This window comes from Chinchilla lanigera, unplaced genomic scaffold, assembly GCF_000276665.1.
Source record: "Chinchilla lanigera isolate Chin_1 unplaced genomic scaffold, ChiLan1.0 scaffold00105, whole genome shotgun sequence".
In the NCBI taxonomy this organism is placed as follows: Eukaryota; Metazoa; Chordata; class Mammalia; order Rodentia; family Chinchillidae; genus Chinchilla; species Chinchilla lanigera.
The window spans coordinates 2,816,650-2,835,655 of NW_004955506.1; the positions used below are offsets into that span (position 1 = coordinate 2,816,650).

Here is a 19,006-nt window from a genome sequence, read left to right on the forward strand (position 1 = left end):
ATGAGCTTGGGAGCTGATTTCCCCCTGGAACTTCCCCACAATCCTGCCTTGCCACCTCCAGCGCAGAGACCCTGGATCACAGACCCTGACCCACAGACCCTGACTCACAGACTCTGACCCACAGACTGGGAGCTCAGTCAGGAACCATGGGGGCTTCAAGCACTAAGTTTGTGGGAAGCAACAGAAATCAATGCAGATGATTTGGACACTGTTAGGGATGTTTCAAATATTTTTCCCAATTTGAGTTTGACTTCTAACTTTATTGTGCTTCTAGACAGGTTAAGTCCTATTCTTTTATATAATCAAATCTGTCCAACTCTCTGTCTTGGCATCTTGCCTAGCAAGACCCTCCTTACCCCCAAAGATAATCTTACATACTGTCCTCTTCTTCTGTGCTTTTCTTAAATCTTTCTTGGTACCTCAGACTTATTCTCTATGTAGTGTGACACAGAAATCTAAGGGTTGTTCTTTGTTTTTTTTTTCCGATTTCCAGGTAGTCAATATTTACAGACTTAAAAAATGCAATCTGAACAGCATGCAGCTTGCAATCACTAAACTCCAAAGTGAATTTCCTTAATGTTCTCTTTAACTAGCTGAAATTGCTCAGGGGATCAGCTGTCTGTTTTTCTTCGGGACTGTTTTGTATTTATTATTATGGATCTATATGATGCCTGACACCAGAAATGTTTTTCATTACCCTTTTTTCCTCAAAATTTTCTTGGACAGTCCTGTGCATTTAGTCTCCCGAGTGAAATTTAAAATCAATTTGTTAAGAGCAAAGGGCTTTGGGGCTGGGGATTTAGCTCAGCGGCAAAAGCACCTGCCTGGCAAGCGCAAGGTCATGAGTTCGATTCCTGGTACCGGAAGAAAAGACCAAAAAAAAAAAAAGAGCAAAGGGCTTTTATGTCTGGATATGGAATAATCTCCACTCCAAGGTGTGAAGTGAAAAATGGCAAGAACAGAGCAGTGAGTATAAAAATTCTCTGTTTAAGTTATAAAGAGAGAGAGACACACATACACCCAAGCACACACACTCTGTGATTCTGCTTATACATGTAAACATATCTTTAAAAAAATACTTGGGAGTAGAAGGTGCTGGTTGTATCTGGGGGGCTGGTAGCTGGGAGATGGGGAGGGAGCAGGCTTTTCACCTCAGTGCTCCCGAATTTTGAACTTCTATTGTTTCAAAATAAGTGAACACTTATGTTAAATAAATTTAAGTCCATCAAAAACATCTTATTACAGGTCTTTTCTCTCCATTTTTGGTTAGAATGGCTAAGGGTTTGTCTATTTTATTACTTGAAGAACCAAATCTTCAATTCATTAATTCTTTGTTTTCTGTTTATTTGTTTGCCTAAATTTCATTGATTTTTTTCCTCTGATCTTTACAACTTGCTTTTTTGTACTGACTTTGGGTTTGGACTATTTCTTGTTTTTCTAGGCTCTTAAGGTGCATTGTTAGGTTATATATTTGGGTCACTCTGTGTATGTGATGTGGGCGTTCATGGGTATAAACTTTCCTCTTCAGAGCTGCTTTCATTGTGTGCCATATATTCTGGTGTATTGTATTGGCATTATTATTTAGTTTTCTCCAAAACAATGGGAGAGAAAAGACTCAAATCAGTGCATTAGAAATTAAAAAGGTGAAATCATAACACACAGTGCTAAAATCATAAATATTGTTAAAAACTAAACATTATTAACTTTGTAAATCTGTACACCAATAAATTTGAGAATTTAGAAGAAATGGATAGATTCTCAGATACATATGAATTACCAAAATTGAAACAAGAAGATTTAAAAACCCTGAACAAACCAGGAACGGTGGCACATGCCTGTAATTCCAGCACCGAGGAGGCTGAGGCAGGAGGATCACTGCAAATTTGAGGCCAGCCTAGGCTACAAAGTGAGTTCAAGGCCAAGGTGAACTACATAGTGAAACTGTATCTCAAAAAAATAAAAAAATCAAAACCTTAAACAGTCCAATGACAGGCAATGAAACTGAAGCAGTAATAACTTACTAACCAAGAAAAGCCCAAGTCCAAACAGGTTCACTGCTGTATTCTACATAAACTTCAGGGAAGTTCTAACACTAATACTCCCCAAGATTTTTTTTTTTAATGAAATTGAAAGGAAAGTATTCCCAAAGTCATTCCTGGAAACTACTGTTAACCTGATTCTGAAACCAGACAAGGATCCAACCAAAACAGAGAATTATAGACAAACTTTTAAAATGAATATAGATACAAAAATCCTCAGCAAGATACTGGCAAACAGAATGCAACAAACCATGAGAAAGATCATATATCACTGACCAAGCAGGGTCCATCTCAGGGAAACAAAGATGGCTCAACGTATGCAAATTAATAAATGATATTCATTGCATAAAGAGAAGGAAGGACAAAAACCACTTGGTCAGCTCAGTAGACACAGAAAAAGCCTTTGACAAAACCCAGCATCCTTTCATAATAAAAACTCTGCAAGAAAGGTATAGAATGTCTTTACCTCAACATGATAAAGCCATTTATAACCAACCTCCTGCTAACATCATATTAAATGAGGAAATACTGAAAGCCTTCCCTCTAAAGTCAGGAACAAGACAAGGATGCCCACTATCACCACTCCTGTTCAGTATAGTACTTGAAGCAAGGGTTGGGGATACACCTCAGTGGCATAAGCGCCTGCCTGGCAAATGCAAGGTCCTGACTTCGATCCCCAGTACCACAAAAAAAAAAAAAAAAAAAGCTTAGTACTTGAAGCACTAGTAAGCCTAATTGGGCAAGAAAAGGGAATAAAAAGGGTATGTATAGGAAAGGAAGAAGTCAAATTAGCTATCATTATTTGCAAATTACACAATTCTCTGCATAGAAGGTCCCAAAATATCTTCTAAATAGCCACCAAAAGACTCTTGGAATTAATAACCACATTCAGTAATATTATAGCAAGACAAAAAATCAACACACAAGAATCAATACTAATATTGATACTAATCAATACTAATAATGAACTCTTAAAAAAGAAATTAAGGAAAATATTATTCACAATAACACTAAGAAAAATTAAATACTTAGGAATTAACCTAATTGAGGAAGTAAAAGAACTCTACAGTGACAGCTACAGTACTTTGAAAAAGGAAACTGAAGAAGATATCAGAAAATGAAAAGATATTCCCCATTCTTGGATAGGCAGAACCAATATAGTCAAAATGGCAAGGATTTTTTGAACAGAACCCAGGTTGCACAGTAGTCCCAAAATCAACAAATAAGATCATATCAAATAAAAAAGCTTTTGCACATTCTTCCAAAATTAATATGCAGATTTAATGCAATCCCAGTCAAAACACGAATAGCCTTTTTCACAAGTTGGGGAAAACAATCCTAAAACAAAACAAAACAAAACAAGACCCAGAATAGCAAAAGCAATCCTGGGTAAAAAAGAGCAAAGTGAGAGGCATTATCATCCCAGATCTGAAGTTATATTACAAAGCTACTATAATAAAAACAGCATGATACCAGCATAGAAAACAGACATGAGGATCAATGAAAAAGAATAGAGGATACAGAAACGATCCCAAGTACATTCAACTATTTGATCTTTGACAAAAGGGCCAAAAAACACAGACTGGAAGAAAGGTAGCCTCTTTAATAAATGGTGTTGGAAAAACTATCCACATGCAGAAGACTGAATGTAGACCTGTATCTCTCACCATGTACTAAACTTTAATTAAAATGGTTTAAAGAACTAAATATTAAACAAGAAAAACAATGGAGTGGAAGACAAAATAGATAAAACTCTAGGCATCGGAAAGACCTTTCTGAACAGAACCCCAGTTCCACAAGAAATAGTTCCAAGATCAACATATGTGGTATAGCAAATCAAAAAGATTTTGCACAGCAGAGAGAAACAGAGTAAAAAGACAACTTACAGAATGGGTTCCTCAGACAGAACTCACGACTTTGCGCTTGCCAGGCAGGGGCTGTGCCGCTAAGCTAAATCCCTAGCCCCTCCAGTTACTTTTCTTATTGCTGAGACAAAATACCTGATACCTAAAGCTAAAGGAGGAAAGGTTTATTGTAGCTCACAGTGTATAGAGGTTTCAGTCCATAGTTGGCTGGCTTCAAGGCAGGGTGGCAGAGGGACATCACAAAAGAGAAACTGTCAATGGCAAGCAGTCAAGAGATAGCAAAGGAGCAAGCAGCAGAAGTAGAAGCAGCTGACCTGCCTCTTCCTTCTCCATTCAGGCTGCAAGCGTACTGGTTGATGCCACCCACACCCAGGGGAGGGCTTCCCATTATCCCAATATCACACCCTTACTCCACATTAACACACTCTTACACAGCCACCTTTGAAACTCCCCACCTATGATTGCATATAGCTTTGGAGGGGGCAACTAGATACAAGCCATAACAGAGTTCATAAGAAAGATCCAAACAGAAATCCAGATTTAAAACATGACTGAAAGTATGGGCAGTCCTAGAGGACAGGGCTGAGGTAAATCTCTCGATTAATGAGAGACTCCTTAAAAACAACAAGGGAATGCCCTAGGTGACTCAAAGAGGACTAATGAGTAATTGGAATCAGTGAAAAATCAGAAGACAACATAAAGAGCATAAAAACCTGTTTACACAAGTAATAGCAGAAAACTTTCCAGACATGGAAAAAGAATTTAACAGATAAGTGAAGTATATACAACCCCAAATAGCTATGATCAGAAAAAAAAAAATTCCACACTATGTAATAATTAAGATACCAGCCAGGAGTGGTGCCACATGCCTGTAATCCCAGCACTCAGGAGGCAGAGGTAAGAGGATCATTACGAGTTCGAGGGCATCCTTGGCTACATAATGAATTCAAAGCCAGTCTGAACTACATAGCAAGACCCTGTCTCAAAATAAACAAACAAATAAAAAACCAATAATTAAAATACCAGAAATATAACACAATACCAGAATTTTAAAGCCTGCAGAGAAAAGCAACAAATCACATATAAAGGAAAACCTAACAAAATTACAACAGATTTCTCAACACAAAGCTTAAAGACAAGGAGAGCATGGAATGATATGTTTCACACTCTTAGAGGAAAGAGCTTCCAACCCAGACTGCTACATCCTACAAAATTATCTTTGAAAATTGAGAGAGAGGTAAGATACTCCTGTGATAAAGGAAACCTAAAGAAATCCATGACCACCAAACCAATACTCCAAAATATTCTCAAGTCTATCCTAGAAGGAGATAATGAAACTAACAATGCCAAAAGAGCCAATAAAATGAACACATCAAGTAGGGCTACCAGTTAAGTAGAAGGGAAAGAAAGTAAAATAGCAACAGGAAATTCATACAATACCTAACAGTGATGAGTATGAATGTAATTGTACTCAACTCGTCAGTCAAAAGACACAAGACATGGTGCATACAACAAACACATTTAACGCACAAAAAATTCAGAGACTAAAAATCAAAGGATAGAAAACAATATTCCATGCAATGGGAACCTAAAAACAAGCAGAAGTAGCTATCCTATTTTCTGACAAAGTGAATTTTAAGCCAAAGCTGATTAAAAGAGGCACAGAAGGACATCACACATTGGTTAATGGAACTATTCAACAAGAAGAGATAACAATTACAAACATTTATGCAGTGTATCCAACTTTATAAAACAAACTTTAATGGACATAAAAGATCAGATAAATATCAATACAATTATAGTTGGGGGATCTCAATAGCTCACTATCCCAAACAGACAGATCAACTAGAAAAAAAATCAATAAAGAAATATCAAAGTGGAACTAAATCTTTTAAAAGAAAGTGATTTTATATATATATATATATATATATATATATATATATATAGAGAGAGAGAGAGAGAGAGAGAGAGTGTGTGTTCTACCCCAAAACAACAGAATATACATTCTTTTTGGTTGATATGGTACTTTTGCCAACACAGACCGCATACTAGCTAATAAAGCAAGCAAGCCGAAGTAAATACAAACAAACTGAAATTTTACCATGCGTATTATCAGATAATAGTGCAATCAAACAAAATCTACAGCAACAGAAACTATGCAAACACATGGAAATTAAACAACACACATCTGAATAATCAATAAGCTACAGACAAAATTAAGGAAGAAATAAGAAGGCTCTTAGAATTCAATGATAATGCAAGTACAACATACCAGAACTTGTGGGCCACAATGGAAGCAGTCCTGGGAGGGAAGTTTATAGCAGTGAATGCTTGCTCACATCAGAAAAAGAGAACAAACCTAAATAAATAACCTAATGATGCATCTCAAGATTCAAGATCTTAGAAAAACCAGAATGATCCAAATTTGGAGCTTGTACAAGGAAGAAAAATCACATAGATCAGAGCAGAAATTAATAAAATGGAGACCAGGAAAAAAACAATATGAAGAATCAATGAATTAAAGAGCTGGTTCTTTAAAAGAATAAATAAAATCAATATCCTAGAGCCAATCTTACCAAAAAGTAAAAAGAAGAGACACAAATTAATGCAAATAGAAGTGAAATAGGTAAAATCACAATGTACACTGCCAAAATCTAGAAAGTTATCAGCAACTACTGCACAAATATATATAACCAAACAACTGGAGAACTCAGAAGAAATGGTGAGATTCCTAGATATATACAAATTGCCAAAATTGAACCAATAAGGCTCTAAAATCTTGAACAATTTAATAACAGGCAATGAAATTGAAGCAGTAATAAAAAAGAAAAACTACCAATTAAGAAAAGTCCAGGACCTGATAGATTCATAGCCAAATTCTGCAAGAACTTCAGAGAAGCCAATACACCTCAAACTTTTTAATGAAATTGAGAGAGAACAAGTACTATCAAAATCATTCTTGGAAGGTAATATTAGCTTGATCCACAAACCAGACTAGGATCCAACCAAAAAAGAGAATTATAAGCCAATTTCTGTAATGAACATAGGTGTGAAAATCCTTAACAAGGTACTGGTAGACAGAATGCAACAAATCATCAAAAAGATCATACACCATGATCAGTAAGCTTCATTCCAGGGATGCAAGGATGGTTCAACATACACAAATCAATAAATGTAATTCATCACATAAACAGAAAGACACAAACCACATGATCATCTCAATAGACATAGAAAAAGCCTTTGTTAAAATCCAATATCTGTTCTTGATAAAAACCCTGAAGAAAGTAAGTATAGAAGGACTTTATTCAGCATAATAAAAGCCCTTTATGCTGCTGACATCACATTAAGCTGGGGAAAACTGAAAGCTTTCCCTCTAAAATCAGTAACAAGACAAGGATGTCCACTATCACCACTCCCATTCAACACAGCCCTTGAAACATTGGCACGACCCTTTACTTGTAAGACCCAAAAACTCCACCAAAAGACTCAGAATTTATAGCTATATTCAAGATACAAAATGAACACACAGAAATCAATAGCATTCTTATACACTAATAATGAACCTACTGAAAAAGAAACACCATTCACAATAGCAGCAAGAAAAATTAAATACTTACATAGTAACCTAAGTAAGGAAGTGAAATACCTCTACAATGAAAATTACATCACTCTGAAAAAGAAAATTGAAGAGGATATCAGAAAATAGAAGCCAGACGTGGTGGCACATGCCTGTAATCCCAGCACTTGGGAGGCTGAGGCAGGAGGATCATTGTGAGTTTGAGGCCAGCCTGGGCTACAAAGTGAGCTCGAGGTCAGCCTGAACTGCACAGTGAAACTCTGTCTCAAAAAAAGACAAAAAAAAAGAAAGAAAAAGAAAATAGAAAGGTACATCCTGTTCCCGGGTAGGCAAAGCCAACATAATCAAAATGGCTATATCTCCAAAACCGATACACAGGTTTAATGCAATCCCAATCAAAATACAAATAGCATTTCTCACAGAGCCAGAGGAAAAAGATCTTAAAATTTACATGGAATCAGAAGTGATCTAGAATAGTGAAATCAAGCCTAAGTAACAAAAGCAAAGCAGGTGGAATCACAATCCTAGACTTGTAGTGATATTACAAAGCTACAGTGATTAAAACAGCATGGTACTGGCACAAAAACAGACATGTAATGTAGATCAGTGGATTAGAAGAAGCAGAAACAACTCCAGGCACATATTGTTATTTGATCTTTGACAAAGGAGCCAGAAATATACACTGGAGGAAAGAAAACCTCATTAATAAATGGTGCTGGGATAGCCGACTATTCGCATGCAGAAGATTGAGTCTACACCTATATTTCTCACTATGCCCTAAACTAAAATAAAAATGACTCAAAGATCCAAATATTAAAATAGAAACAATCTCCTTGAAGATAAAAATATACATATCTTTTGATGACATAGGCACAGGCAAGGATTTTCTGAGCAGAACCCAATGGCACAAGAAACAATACTAAGAATCAACAAATGAAATCATATCAAATTTAAAAGCTTTTGCACAGCAAACGAAACAACCAACAGAGTAAAAAGACAAACTACAGAATGGGAAAAATATTTTGCCAGCTATTCCATGGACAGAGAACTAACTTGCTGTTTATATACAAAAAACTCAAAAAGTTAGACTCCCCAATAATAAAAGATCCAATAAAAAATAGACATCTGGAATGAACAGACCCTTCTCAGAAGAATTAGTACAAATGGCCAGTACATACATGAAAAAATGCTCAACACTGCTGGCCATCAGAGAAATTAAAACTACACTGAGATATCATCTTACTTCAGAAAGAATGACTATCATCAAAAAAATCTAATAATAACAAGTGTTGGTGAGGATGTGGGAAAAAAGGATTTCCTTTACATTGTTGGTGAGAGTGTAAACTAGTACAACCATTATGGAAAGAAGTGCGGCAATTCCTCAAAAAACTAAAAATAGAAAGTTCATTTGACCCAGCTATTCCCCCTCAAGGTATCTTTCCAAAAGAGAATTGTCTTATTATAGAGGTACATACATAGACATGTTCATAGCGGCACAATTCATAACAGCTACGTCTCGGAAACAGTATATGCCCATAAACAGATGAATGGATAAGGAAATGTGGTATTTATACACAATAGAATATTATACTGCCATAAAGAAAGATAAACTTGAGGCCTTCATAGATAAATGGATGCAACTTGAGAACATAATGTTAAGTGAAATAAGTCAGACACACAAACTTAAAATCACATGGTTTCTCTTTTATGCGAAACCTGGAGTAAAAATGCAAATTAGAATAAAAGATAGATAATAGAAAATAGGGAGATAAATTGTTCTCAAAGGGGAATGGGTAGAGAGATGGAAGAAGAGGAGAGGGAGGAGAGAGATGGGGATGAATAAAGGAGTTGGGGTGTGTCATGGACATGTACCAACTGTCCACAAAGAATGTAAATGTTATGCACTACACACATATTCTAATAAACTGAAATTTAAAAAAATTTAACCACCTCATTATGGATCTTGACTAGAATTGTATTAGATGTACCTTTAATTTGGAGAAAAATGATGCTTTTATATTATGAATCTTTTGGTCCAGGGCTGCTCTATTTATCTAAATCCGTTCTATGTCCTAAAGTGAAGTTTGATTGTTTAATGTCTAGATAGTCTCAATCACTTCTTCTTGGGCTTAATCCTATGAACCCTGGAGCTGCTTTCTCAAGTTGTTGCAACTACTGTGGATGAGATATTTTAAAAATCATAATTCTCAACCGGGTACTGCTCAGATAGAAGAAAACTATAACGTAGTATCATGGTATTTTCCTGATTTCTTCTACTGGTATTTCTACCAGCTTCTCATTAGTTATTGCGGCTCTTCTAGGTGTCAGCTGTGTCCCTGGGGTGGGTGAAAATGCCAGCAGCTTATTTCCAAATCAACATCTCATTGTCCACGTTTTCTTGCTGTCTGGGCTCTCCAGTCCCACTGGCTGTACTCTCAGCCCAGTCTGATTTTAGCAGCAATGTCTGTGCTTTCCACAGGGTGCAAGTTTCTTGTTTCCGCTAGATGTCCGAAGAACTTGCCTTCTGCCCTGGCTGTGGGATGGGTAGGTTTTGTCAAATGCCCATTTGGCCTCCACCCAGGAAGCTTTTTCCCTGTATTTAATTTGTTAACATATGTGTTAACTTTGTAGATCACTTATGGCAAATGACTTCCATATTCCAGAAGTGAATCCTACCCAGCTTTGGGGTATTTTTCTTTTGATATATTGCCAAACTTATTTTGCTAATACTTGGGATTTTCGCAGCTCATAAATGGGATTGCTTCATGGTTCTCTGGACTCATGTGTTGCCGGTTTTTGCAACAAGCATTATGCTGAGTATTTTGGGACAAGACTGGGAGTGTGCCCCAAATTTTTGCTCCTGGAGGACTGAGTAACCTCAAAATTGTTATTCCTTAAAGAGCTACTAGGACTGTCCCTTAGCACCTTCAAATGCTGGCATTCAGGACTTTCACCAATGCCCTACATTTCTTCAGTGATGCGATCAGTAGAAAGTATAGCCTTGAAAGAAAGTGATAATTCTTCAGAATTGTTCTCCATCTCAACATGTATGTTACTTGTGTTATCCCTTCTTTGGGAACATGCCAGATTTTGTCGTTTATGGTCATTTAAAAATAGTAAGCAGTTTTATTTATCACGTCAATCCATATTTGATTTTTTTTATGTCACCAGCTTCAGCTTATTGTCTTTATTCATTTATTCTTCTTTTGGCTTATTTGCTCCTTATAGCTTCTTGACTAGGATATTTGTCCTCGGTGTTGTTTGTGAAATGCACACAACACCCTGCGGGCCATCGAGCTCATCTGAGGAGTCTGGCTGAGCTGAGCATCCTCGCCTGTGGGCGCCTTGCTGTGAAGTCCAGAGTCTGCTAGGGCAGTGCGGCCTGCCTGGGTGCCTGCTCCTCAGATGGGTGGCTCCCTGCCTTGTCTGTTCATTGGAATGGTCTGGAAGGCTTTAAAAAAGAAAGCAAGGAGCTAGATGGAATGGAGGAGCCATGCGATATTTGGGACCAGGCTGATGGCAGTAGGTATCACAGGATTGTGCCACTGGGCACGAGGTAAGAAAGTAGAAAGGATCCTCTATGATTATATACATTTCATCATATGACTACAGCCTCTGGGATCCCGGCAAAAATCCTAGCATCTAGCAGGTCTACCACCAGGAAGGCTCCCTAAAATTAACTCCAAGAAGCACAACTAAAGTCTTCCCATTCACAGGTTAGGCCACCTTTCCAGAGAGTCCAACCACCAAGTCATCAGTTTCCAAGGGCATCTGCACCGCCTTTGGAAAACATCGGACCCTCGCACTCCAGATGTCCTGGACAGCTCATCTCAGCATCCTGCTGCACAGAAGTTGCTGCACCAGCACAAAACCAAGGCAACTGAGCTCTTTTTATTACCACGTGGACAGACCATCACTGCGAACACAACAGAGCACACGGGGTCTCTTCACAATGTCACTACAAGTTGAGGCTACACCAGATACTGCAAAATCACTTTGGCTAAATGAAAACCCTTCTCTTCTGGGACAGCCAGGACTTGAAGGAGATACTCTGTGACTTGTGCCACTGCTAGCAGTTTTGACAGCCATTCTTTGCTGCAGGAAAGGCCCACAAATACGGAACCTTAATAGACGCTAGGGTATGAAGGCACAAAGAGGACATTTCATCAAACATGGGATCCTGAAACCATAAAAAGCTCACAAACTGAAGCAATGAAGGAAAGTCTGAGGATGACTACTGTGTCAAAGTATGAAGTTCTGATGAGAAATTGCTATCCAGCAGGAATTATATAAACTATCATATTAAGCTTCCAAAATGTGGGGGTTTTACTCTAGCAATTAATAATACCTTAGTTATATTACCTTAACTAACATACTTGCCTTGTTAATGCTGCAAATGTTGTTAATCTGTCTAAATTTCATGTTCATTGAAAACAACTATTATCATTCACTGGGTACAACTTCAAGATGGCCAAAAAAATGACAGGAAAGGAGTTGGTCAGCTGTTTAGCCTCCAAAAGGCCAAACCCAAGGCCTAAGAGCAGCTTGCTGCTGTATATTGAGGCCAACAGAAGCTCCGGGCATTCCTAGCAGCTGGTGACTTTAAAAATAAAAATCAGGCTGGGGATATAGTTCAGTGGCCCCCATGCCTGCCTGGTAATCGCAAGGTCCTGAGTTCGATTCCTGGTACCCAAAATACAAAACAAAAATTGAACAGATTATGCAAGGAGGGAGCAGTGATTTGGGGCATTCTTTGGCCCATAAACCATACTGTTACAACTACAGCCATGATATTAAGCAGTTATTAGTGAAATTCTGATCAAATAAAGTTGAAACGTGTAGTACGGCCTGGGACAACCATATTTTCCCTCATTCAACATTGTAGTAAGTATAGAAAATAGCTTCTACATGCTTTAAATGCCCATGTTTGGCTAGAACTGATCGTCTCTGTGGAGATAGAAACAGTGACAAAGAAGGGAGCTGCAGGGGGACCTCATTTTTTTCACTCCTGAATATTGTACCATATAGATATATTACCTGGGTTTTTTTAAATGCAAATTTATATGATTAGATTGTGAAAACTGTTTGGTCAGAGAAGGAATAACTTTACTAAATTTCAACAAAATGTCTACAGTCTCATGCACATTGGTGGATCATATTGCAAAATTGGTAACATAATTTAGTAAGAGCCCTTCAAGATGTACTTCCCTTGAACTTATGAAATTCCAGAGGTTTCTGGGTATAACATCAGTCAAAGTCAGTACTGAAATAAATTGAAACTAAAAGTAGATTTTTGAGTCACAATATTTCCAAATGACAAGTCAGTGTTTTTTAAAAATTACTGGAGCAAAAAAAAAGAAATGAAAACAATGAAAAAAGGAAAGAAAACAAACAAAAACTACTGAGGCATATCTGATTATGTTGCTTCATTTAAAAATGATAATTTTGCACCATAATATATTAATAATACACAGTATTGAAAATGTTCCATCAAATAACTGCTCTGGGAGCTCAGATAATCTCTCTGATTGGAACAGTCAGCCAGATGTGTGACTGAAGCAGGACTTGAAGGCGATAGGACTCGGAGAAAGGATGGAAAGGCTTGGTTGAGCCATTAGAGCAGTTCTCACAGTGTGGTCTGGTAATATCTACGACAGCATCACCAAAATGACTAAGGTGTCTTATTCTAGATCTGCTGAGTCAGAATTTCTGAGGTGTGGAACCAGAATATTTATTTGTACCCAGCTCCTGATAATTGTAATGCTTAGAAAAATGTAGGAATTTCTGACTCCATGTAAATATTCTCTGTGATCCTTGGATTTATACTGCAGAGACACTATATGATGACTTTAAAAAGAAAAAAGAAAGCAGTGGTCAGATCCAGAAAGGGAAATACAGAGATGGCTACACGCAATATTCAACCAGAGATCACCCATATTACCGATGCTTAATTCCATTAAAAACATTTGTAGTTTCAGTAAATACAGAGTACTTTGGTGCTGTGTTTAAAAAAAAAAAACAACGAATTAGAAAGTTTCCTTTCCATTCTTTTTTTTTTTTTTTTTTTCCTTTTGAGTGTTGGAGAGTTTCATTTCTTTGAATTCTAGAAAAAGACCAGAAAGGCAACACTGCTAGTTCCTCTCTGCTTAAAGCGAAGTCACATGTGCTTTGCAAACTTTCTGGTATGGCAAAAGCTACTTGTGTCATTGACGTTTGCCCATGTTTCCTTCTTTGATCTTCGTGTTCCACACCTGTGTCACCACTAAGTGTAACTTTAAGGTAGGAAGCTGCACACATAACCACCAATCCTTGAGGTTTTAGACTCATATTGCCACGAGCGGTTTCCAAAACAATCTGTGGCTCTTGTAATGATCATATTAATATTTAATATATCCTGACAATAATTTTATTCCAGAATCTCATGTTCACAATGTCACACTGAAATACTGAAATCTCAGTGCAAAAACAGCCATTTTATGAGATGTGAGATTTTTTTTTAGTTGCTCCTGGGAGATGAGCTGGAAGACCTGATACCTTTAATAAAACTCTGGTTCTAGTTAATATGGGATTAAATTAGGATTGCAGAAAAAGCACAGTGGTAAAAACAAACAAAAAAAAACAAAAAACAAAGCAAAGAACAGAGGATGCCTGGCCTGCCCAACCCGATCAGAAGTCCAGGCTGGCTGGTCCAGGGTTGGAGCTCCCTAGCTCCGAAGAGCAGCTGGTGGAACCCCAGGTTTGAGCACAGCCTGGATTTGCTGCGGAAGCTGCCTGGGCTCCTCCTGCTCGCAAGCCTGCAGCATTTCTTCCTTTGCCTTTGGAATTTGGAAACCTTATCAGCTGTGTATAAGTGTGTTTACTTTAAACTCCAGCTGCCCACCATGAGTCCTCCCATCCGAAGGCCCGTCTTTCCTGATTTCCTGCCATGTCCTTACCTGCCACTCTTCCCTATGAAGCCTGTCTGACAGGCAAGGACTTTCATAACCTCTTCCCCATCTCCTTCACAAAACATCCATTATTTGAGGTTTGCTGTTCTGGGGAGGATTCCTCAAGACTGGCCTTGCAGCCGAGAGTTCAGTTTTCACCAGTATTCACTGGTCTGTTCCGGCATGTTTGTTGGTGGTTGTGGGGACGGGGACTATGGTTTTTAACTCCAGGTGTCCTTCATCACTGTCATTCTCATTTTCAATGTACTGTCCCCTGAGATCTTATGCAGACACCCACTGGCATTTCCCACTCAAGTCTGCTGCTCTGCCTGCTGAGCCTAAGGGCACTCTGGTAACCCCCATTTTGATGTGGAGGCTTTGTCTTCCTCCAGGTGAGGCAGGTGACCATGGGCATTCTTGAAGGGTGGAGCACCAGGTCTCACCTAAGGCACAGCGCAGTAGCAGCAGCCCCCCAGGTCAGTGCTGACCATCACTGAGGTCTTGGGGCTGAGAAGGCAGACCCAGTGCTGACTACTGCCATCTTTGCCTGGCCAACAGCTTCTGCTCCTGCCCTGTCCTGATCACACAAGGTCCATGACAGTGTCTAGGTCTTTCCAGAAGTCCGTCCACCCCCAGGAGCCAGGGCAGAGGGGAGCTGGCCCACACAGGAGCCTGTGTGGAGAGGCCAGAGTGAGGGGGTCCATCCACCTTCGGCGTGGTCTGAGCCCTGCTACGTATGTCAGAACATCATGACTGTCAGTCTTAGTGTGGATTCACGTTCTTCCTGTGTGTTGTTTTCTGTTCATTTGGAGGTAGCTGGAGAGAGGCTCTGAATGTGTCCCCTCAAATGTCTGTCCTGAAGAGTTACTCCCCAACAAGCAGTGCTCTGGTCACTGGGGTCCACCCTCACGATGGAGCCACCAGCTGTGAGAGGGGTCCAGGATGTGAGCCCCACCTCCCTCTCCTCTCCCTTGGCTGTGAGATGCTGCTCCCCACAGGCACTGGGTCCCCTGTCATGTTCTCCCCACCCCCCAGAACTGTGCACAGGACAAAGTCCAGCTCATCTCCCATGGCCCAGTGGTATTCTGCCACAGCAGCACAGAAAAAGAATCCAAAAAGTCCAAAACCTCTGCTGCATTTCTCAGGGTTCAGTGTGCCGTTCTCCAGGAAAGTAAGATACACATCTGATCCTGGTTGCTTCCAGATTCCTTTAGGGTATCTTCCTATTGTGTTGGTAGTAGAGTTGCCTGACATGATCAGGGAAGCCAAAGGAGGAAGTACCCCCAGTACTGCACTGTTCTGCGCTCTGGCTCCACAGGGTGTGGCGCAGTAGGGACACTGCCTACAGCGTGGTGCAGCTCCTCGGCTTCCCCACCCAAGTGACCTCTCTCCCATGGAGCTGCTGGGCTGGGGCCGTGGGCCCAGTCCTTGTGTGCTTTGGCATGGCCTCCTGTGCTGGCCCGGAAAACTGTATACCCCGCTCTGTGCTCCTTCCGCCCTTCCCTCAGAACCTCCTTGCCTCCCTTCCCTGGGATTTTGTGTCTACACCAGACTTTTACTATGGTGGGTTTCAGCCTTTGCTGCGTTGTCCAACTAAGTGCTTTTTAAGATATCTACAGGACTTCCTTTCCTAAAAAATAGAACACTTCCAGGACACACACACATTTTGCTTTGCTCAGTGTCCCACAATGGCACAGGGACACACACAGGGGTCTGCACACTGGGAATGCAATGCCCAGGTCGCTGGGTGCCTTACATTTTTTCTGCTCCTCATTGGCAGCTTCCCAGGTCTTGGTGTAGAGCGTGCGCACCTCCTGCAGCTCCTCTTCCTTCTGTCTCCTCTCATTGGCAGCGATGGAGTGGCGGTCCTGGCTTTTCCCCAGCTGCATCTGCAGGCGAGCCAGGTGCTGCTGGACTCCGTAGAGATTCACGCCCAGCTCCTGACGCTGGGCTCGGCTTTGCTTGTTGGCCACCTCCTACACCAGAGAGAGAGAAACAGGGTCAATGGATGGACTATGCCCAGCCTGGCCGGGAGATGATGGAACCCATACGCACCAGTTCTTTAAGTTCCAGCTTCAGCTTGTCTATCTGGCGGTTCAGGTAGCTCTTCAGGGCAGCCTGGAATCTGACCATCAGGGGCTAAAGCAACAGAAAGCCATGTAGTTACTCCTGTCCCATCCAGGGCTGAGCCTGTGTGCAGGGGTGCGTGGGTAAGGGGGCACAGAGGCAATGGCCACACTGGGCGCTCCCTACTTCTGCATGGGAGGCCTCCTCTCGACAGGACACATTCCAGATACCTCTTGGTCCCATCATCCCAGGCACTGCAAAGTTAAGTGCATAGTTTGGCAAAAGGATAGTGAACTGGTTGGTCATCTGAGTTTTACCAGGGCCCAGACAGTGGTGGTGAGCAGTAGCTGGGATGCCAGCATCGAACAGGCACCCAGAACATTTTGCTAGGGCTTCTTCCCACATCATCCGGAGCACCACAGCTTTCCAAATGGGCAACTCCAACTGAGATCTGTCTTTGCTCCTTGCCAGAGGCTGGAACAAAGAACTGCAATCTGGTTGGCATTCTCAAGGCAGTGGCCCCATCTACCCTCCATATGTGACAAGGTCCGGAGACATCTGTGGTTGTCACAACAAGGCAGGGGGTGCTACTGGCATGTCGTGGGTGGAGGCCATGGGTGCTGCCTATAGAGCCCAGGATGGCCCCACCAGAGAATAATCTAGCCCCAAATGTCAGCAGAACTGAGATTGGGAAAATGTGTACTCTAGGTATTTCAATGTAAAAGAACACACTTTACAAAGCAAGAGGCATACACACAGACAGCAGTACAGTGGGCAGCATAACAGGGACACAGCACGGGGGTGAGAGGGTAGAAAAGGACCCGTATAGTGAAAGTAAACCCTGGAATGCTGCACTGTCTTACGTGGTCTGGGTCCAAAACCATCAGCTGGGATTCCTCATCTTCTGCCTCGTCACTCCCCTCGGACTCTAGTCTCTCCACTGAAGGCTCTTCTTCGGGGCTTAACTCTTGGGCCTGGTCCAGCAATGCTTCCTCCTGAGAGTGGGCATCAGGCTCCTCTGGGGAGACCACAGGGGACAGAGCTATGTCACTGAGGAGTTAACAGAGTGCCTGATCATTGCATCCTGCGGGAGCTGGCAGCAAAAGTGCTCCCACTCCCATGGCACATTCACACAAAGAGAAAGAAAAGCCACACAAACCAAGGGGGGCTGCCAGGCATGGTGGCACAAGCCTATAATTCCAGCACTCTGGGAAGCTGAGGCAGGGTGATTGCAGGTTTGAGCTCAGCCTGCACAACTAAGCAATTTAGCGAGATCCTGTATCAAAATAAAAAAGGACTAGGAATACAGTATAGCTCAGTATAAAGGCCTTGGGTTCAATCCACAGTATTGCAGGAAAAAGGAAACAGTCTCAGACATTTTATATGGTCTCTCTGTATGGCCTTCCAATGTATTCCATAGAAAGAATCACATTTTTGGGCGGGACCAGGAATCAAACTCAGGACTTTGCACTTGCCAGGCAGGCGCTTGTACCACTGAGCTATATTTCTGGCCCAAGAATCACATTTTAAAGGTAGGCAGGAAGTAAATTTATCCTGTAGATACTTCTTTATATATGAAAAGTGAAGAGAAAGGAGGTTCATTACTGAAGGACTAGATCACCTGTTTGGGTAAGTTACAAGTGGCTCTCTGGCCCTCGTCTCAACAATGGAGAATGGTTTCTACTTCACTGGGTTAGTGTGAGGATGCAATGAGATAAAAGAGACTAAATGTGCCATAAATCGTATCCATTTGAGTGGATGATATTTTCATTTTAGCCACGCAGGCTATGACAGGTCAGCTTATCTGTGTCAACTTGACCAGTTTGGGAGCTGTGCAGGGGACTGGTGGACACACTCCTAGGTGTGTCTGGGTGAGCTATGGAGGCATGACTTTGGGTCTGTGTCTGGTCCTGTACCCTTTGCTTTCTGGTGCTGTCTCCCAGCTGCCATGAACTAAGAAGCCTTCCCACCACAATGGCCCTGCCTTGGAGCCAGGTGACCATGGACTGACTCCTCTGAGACTCTGAGCCAAAATAAACCTTTCCTTCTGTAAGTTGTGGGTGTTGGGCATTGTACCCAGCAATGGGAAAGCTGAGGAATATGCAGCCCTGTAGGTAACAAGGCTGCAAGTGCCAAGTGGACAGCCTTACCTGCACAGAAAGGGATACGCAAGTGGCTTATCTCACTGTCAGGACAATGCCAGCAGGTGTGAGGGTACCTTGCTCAAAGGGCTCCTCCAGGTTCAGGGAAAGCTCTTCCTCATCCGAGGTCACCACACTGCTCCCTTGGTTCAGTCTGAAGCTGTGTTGTAAGCCCATAGGAAAGGCTTTCTCTTGTGGGACCTGCTGGGGTCAAGAACAAGAATAACCAAGGTTGACCAATGAGAGATGCTGTGGTTTGCACATGGCTTAACCGTGATCCCCCAAAGGGTCTTGTGAGTAAAGCCTAGTCCCCAGGAAGACACTATCAGGATGTGGCAGAACCTTGAAGATCTGGGGAAGCTCTTAGGTCAGCAGGGGTGTGTTCTCAGAA

General features: G+C 41.2%; 1 protein-coding gene across 2 annotated transcripts in view; it reads right to left on the reverse strand.

The window, feature by feature from the left end:
• Positions 1–19,006, reverse strand: part of Ccdc40 (coiled-coil domain containing 40) — a 56,412-nt gene that overhangs the window by 32,813 nt on the left and 4,593 nt on the right. Inside the window, exons 4-7 of one of the 2 annotated variants that reach the window (XM_005407506.2) lie at positions 18,693–18,819; positions 17,338–17,492; positions 16,463–16,546; positions 16,164–16,383 (exon numbers count right to left, since the gene is read on the reverse strand). In XM_005407506.2, coding sequence (XP_005407563.2) covers positions 16,164–16,383; positions 16,463–16,546; positions 17,338–17,492; positions 18,693–18,819 — 586 coding nt within the window. The remainder of the gene's footprint in view (positions 1–16,163; positions 16,384–16,462; positions 16,547–17,337; positions 17,493–18,692; positions 18,820–19,006) is intronic. The other variant, XM_013505994.1, reaches the window with a different exon arrangement.